The 4,897-nt window shown below is 46.3% G+C and overlaps 1 protein-coding gene across 6 annotated transcripts in view; it reads right to left on the reverse strand.

Moving 5' to 3' along the window:
- Positions 1-1,925: 1,925 nt before the first annotated feature.
- The window catches only part of LOC134064322 (cullin-9), an 84,092-nt gene continuing 81,120 nt past the window's right edge, over positions 1,926-4,897 (reverse strand). For all 6 annotated transcript variants that reach the window (XM_062520220.1, XM_062520219.1, XM_062520218.1 and 3 more), the window contains 3 exons: positions 4,659-4,792; positions 3,990-4,075; positions 1,926-3,407 (listed from right to left, as the gene is read on the reverse strand). In XM_062520220.1, coding sequence (XP_062376204.1) covers positions 3,188-3,407; positions 3,990-4,075; positions 4,659-4,792 — 440 coding nt within the window. In that variant the 3' untranslated portion in view covers positions 1,926-3,187. The remainder of the gene's footprint in view (positions 3,408-3,989; positions 4,076-4,658; positions 4,793-4,897) is intronic.

Below are 4,897 nucleotides of genomic sequence, written 5' to 3' on the forward strand. Positions count from 1 at the left end.
TCAGCGAGTATGCAGAGCCCGGATGTTGTTGTGCTGGAAAGGGTGGTGACATGGAAGAAATATCCGGTTGCCCCCTGACGTCACGCCAGATTTAATACAATCAAGCGCTCTTACCAAATGTTTTGCATGGGCTAAAATGTACACTTAGTTGTATAAATAAACTGACCACAACAACGAAAAAACATTAGTTTAGAACACTTCACATCAGACAATATACAAAATCTCTTTACTTGACTTAAGTTAAATCAAATGAAACATAAATACTTATTTTATTGTTATATTGTATAGCCTCTGTGCACAATGCAATAATACATAGATTTACACCTGTAAAGGATCATATTAGACCCTAAGCCTCTAAATGCTGCCAGTGGTAGCCTAACTGTTTTTGGTACATGACCTGACATTCTGACCTGAAGGGTCACATGATGCGGTACTTAGGCTACCTCTTATCCTAGTACTGCTGTACTTAGGCTACCTCTTAACCTAGCTGTACTTTTGTTGTTACAAATTACAACATTGCTCAAACATGCCTTTTTTTGACAAAGTTCACAAGGAAACAGAATACAGCTGATGTTAGTCACTATATTCATTGAATAACCAAATGAGAAGACACAGGAACAGAGAGAAATCATGGTAGCTAGTAAAAGGTTACCCTGGAGAAAGCCCATGCCATGTTCATACTGTACATGGCATGTAGTCCTCCCCAACATGCATGCATATTCTGTTACCCTGACCTTCTGTTTGAACAAGCATGCATACTCTGTTACCTTGACCTTCTGTTTGAATATGCATGCATATTCTGTTACCCTGACCTTCTGTTTGAACTAGTCCTCCCAGACATGCATGCATACTCTGTTACCTTGACCTTCTGTTTGAACTAGTCCTCCCAGACATGCATGCATACTCTGTTACCTTGACCTTCTGTTTGAACTAGTCCTCCCAGACATGCATGCATACTCTGTTACCTTGACCTTCTGTTTGAACTAGTCCTCCCAGACATGCATGCATACTCTGTTACCTTGACCTTCTGTTTGAACTAGTCCTCCCAGACATGCATGCATACTCTGTTACCCTGACCTTCTGTTTGAACTAGTCCTCCCAGACATGCATGCATACTCTGTTACCTTGACCTTCTGTTTGAACTAGTGCATACTCTAGGTGCCTCTCATTCAGCGTTTATACGCCCTCCCTCTATCTATATTATAAGTTGCAATTGGTGAATAAACTGTTTTGAGAGGTGGATAAACTCTATTTTTGACTTGGGCTACACCCTAGTAGGCCCACACCACACTATAGTACCATGATCATATGGAGTAGGCTACACTACAATGTCCCCAATAGGTCTACGCCACACTATAGTACTGTGATTATATGGAGTAGGCTACACTACAATGTCCCCAATAGGTCTACACCACACCATAGTACCACACTTCTAAATCAGTAGGTCTACACCACACCATAGTACCACACTTCTTAATCAGTAGGTCTACGCCACACCATAGTACCATGCTTCTTAATCAGTAAGTCTACACCACACCATAGTACCATGCTTCTTAATCAGTAGGTCTACGCCACACTACAGTATAGCGTGCTTCTTAATCAGTAGGTCTACGCCACACCATAGTACCATGCTTCTTAATCAGTAGGTCTACGCCACACTGCGGTAGTGTGCTTCTTAATCAGTAGGTCTACGCCACACTGCGGTAGTGTGCTTCTTAATCAGTAGGTCTACGCCACACTGCGGTAGTGTGCTTCTTAATCAGTAGGTCTACGCCACACTGCGGTAGTGTGCTTCTTAATCAGTAGGTCTACGCCACACTACGGTAGCGTGCTTCTTAATCAGTAGGTCTACGCCACACTACGGTGCTTCTTAATCAGTGGGGTGAACGGATTACCTCCAACTCAGCAGTAAACGCACAACGATGCAGTTTGAGAAAAGCATTTTATTCAGTTAGCTGAAGTTGCACAACTTCAGGCAGAAAGAGAACATTTTATAATGGTGGAACAATATATGAATATAAGGATATCTTCAACTTACTGCTAACTCAAACCAAGACATTGCAAGATATTTGATATCTGAACATTGCAAATGAACATAAACATGTCCAAAAGTTTGACTTTCTTTTAGCCATCTTTTTTGTTGTCGTAAGAAATAAAGATGAAGCCATGAGGAGCGCAACAGCCATTATGAGTTATGTGGCCTGTGAACGTATCGCCGCAGTGATGGCGTCCAGGGAGGCCAACACAAGTATGTGATTGGTCTGGCCACCAGAAGCCCCTCCCAGCCCTCCATCACAGCGCTCAGTTGCTAGGACACCACTCCTGCACAGTGCTGCACGCTAACGCACTCAGAGGCTCCTCCTCCTCGCGCACCTGCCTCTCACATACAATCACCAAGGGCTGAGTTTCTGTGCAGCCGCAGAGAGGACGCACAACAGTTGAGATACACATACCAAGGCATTTCCATGAATTATTAGATTTTTTTAAAAAAGAGGATAAACAGAAATCAAGGCATTTTGTTACGGAAATTAAGGAATACACATTTAGCATCCACAATTTTGGATAAAAAAAAGAAGGAAAAAAAAAACAGAAAGAAAGAAACTTTTGACCAACAAGGTGCTTTCTTGACTGCATCACAGATCCCTTCTTATTACAATTGGAAGAGGCGAGAAACAGAAACAGCGTTTAGCATCAGAGCAAAAGTAGCCAGCTGCTGTCTCTAGCACACGGCTTGGAGCCTGTGCAGAACCAGCCTTGGGCTTCTCCTTCTTTACAGTTTGTAATCTTCATACCCTGCTTGGCAATGAAAAAAGATGTGATGCCTCATAAAACAAAGACTAAAAGAAAACGAGCCGCAAGAGCCTCAACAGGGCCTACAATGGCTGCTTGTCATAATGGTGAAATAAAAAAGGCAACCACCCCAAAATGGAGCTTTTACAGACGCGGGACTCAATCCAAACATGTAAGAGGCCAACCAGGCTCTGCCTCCCTTCATTTTACATACACTGGGGATGGCATTTTACTGTTAACATTCACAACCTCCATCAGGTTGATTCCAAAGCTGAACTCTTCCTCTAAGTGCTTGGTGGTTGATCTGGGATCTCAGGGATGTGTGTGGGCGCAGTGCCTGCTCAGTGGAGATGCTGAGGTGCGGTGCGGTGCGTCTGGGCGGACGAGGAGGGTCTCCTCAGTCGAGGGGACTGAAGTCGCTCTCCAGGTTCTCGGACTCTTCGTTGTCGGAGAAGAAGTCGTCCTCGTCGATGTCCTCCTCGTCGTAGTCCTCGTGCCACTCGGGGACGTAGTCGTCGTCGTACTCTTCGTCCTCCTCTGCCTCGTCGCCTCCCTCCTCGCCCGTGTAGTTGTTGTTGTCCGAATCTCCCGACTCAGAACCCCTCTCGGACTTGGACCTGGACGGACGAGAAGGGGGGGATAGAGAGCAGAGAGTAAGGAGAGGGAGACAGAATGATAGAAAGCATGAGAAATAAAGTGATCGAGAGGATAAGGCATAGAGTGAGAGAGCAGGAGAGAGAGAGAGAGAGAGAGAGAGTGATAGAGAGGATGAGAGATAGAGAGCAGAGAGTAAGGAGAGGGAGACAGAATGAGAGAGGACGAGAAATAAAGTGATAGAGAGGATAAGGCATAGAGTGAGAGAGGACGAGAGAGGACGAGAAATAAAGTGATAGAGAAGATAAGGCATAGAATGAGAGAGGACGAGGGATAGAGAGAGATGCAGGAATGAGAAGAATACGTGTTACACTTTATGATGTGTGTGTGTGTGTGTGTGTGTGTGTGCTCACTCTTTGTTAGAGCCAACATGGTTGATGTGTGTGTGTGTGTGTGTGTGTGTGTGTGTGTGTGTGTGTGTGTGTGTGTGTGTGTGTGTGTGTGCGCATGCTCACTCTTTGTTAGTGCCAGCATGGTTGATGTGTTTGTGTGTGTGTGTGTGTGTGTGTGTGTGTGTGTGTGTGTGTGTGTGTGTGCATGCTCACTCTTTGTTAGTGCCAGCATGGTTGAGGTTCGACGCCTGTCCAGCCTCCTGGTCAGCAGACTTGGTCTGGTAGCCCACCCGGAAGTCCTGCCAACACACACACACACACACACACACACACATTAAACAAGACGTATAAAGCAGTGTACACAGGTGTGTTGATGGATGACCCAATCTGTCTCACCTATACACAGATGTTGTTCTCTGTGTTGTTCTGTGATCTGACCTGTCTTACCTGTGCACAGGTGTGTTGATCAGTGATCTGACCTGTGTTACCTGTACGGTGCCTTGATCAGTGATCTGGAGCAGTCTCATCTGTGGACAGGTGTGTGTACTGGGCTGCTCACCTGTGAACAGGTGTGTGCGTGCTCACCTGTGTGGAATACTGCAGGATGGCTACAGGTGTGTGTGTGTGTGTACAGGTGTGTGTGTGCTTACCTGTGTGGAATGCTGCAGGATCACTATAGGTGTGTGTGTGTGTGTACAGGTGTGTATCTACAGGTGTGTGTGTACAGGTGTGTATACAGGTGTGTGTGCTCACCTGTGTGGAATGCTGCAGGATAACTATAGGTGTGTGTGTGTACAGGTGTGTGTATATACAGGAGTGTGTGTGTGTGTACAGGTGTGTGTGTGTGTGTACAGGTGTGTGTACAGGTGTGTGTGCGCTCACCTGTGTGGAGTGCTGCAGGATGGCCACCAGGCGCTCCTGGATGCGGCGGATGAGCTCCAGGCCAGTGTTCAGGTGCTCCGGCTTCAGCAGACGCACGCACGACGCCAGGTCAGTGCACTGCAGCAACGTCTCCTCTGGGGGGCAGCAGAGAGCACAGTCAGCACAGACAACAGAGCAACAGAGCTGCGCTATGTAGCATATAGACAGTTAGGCACACACAGCACTTTAACGCTGCGCTA

This window comes from Sardina pilchardus, chromosome 18 (assembly GCF_963854185.1).
Source record: "Sardina pilchardus chromosome 18, fSarPil1.1, whole genome shotgun sequence".
Lineage (NCBI taxonomy): Eukaryota > Metazoa > Chordata > Actinopteri > Clupeiformes > Clupeidae > Sardina > Sardina pilchardus.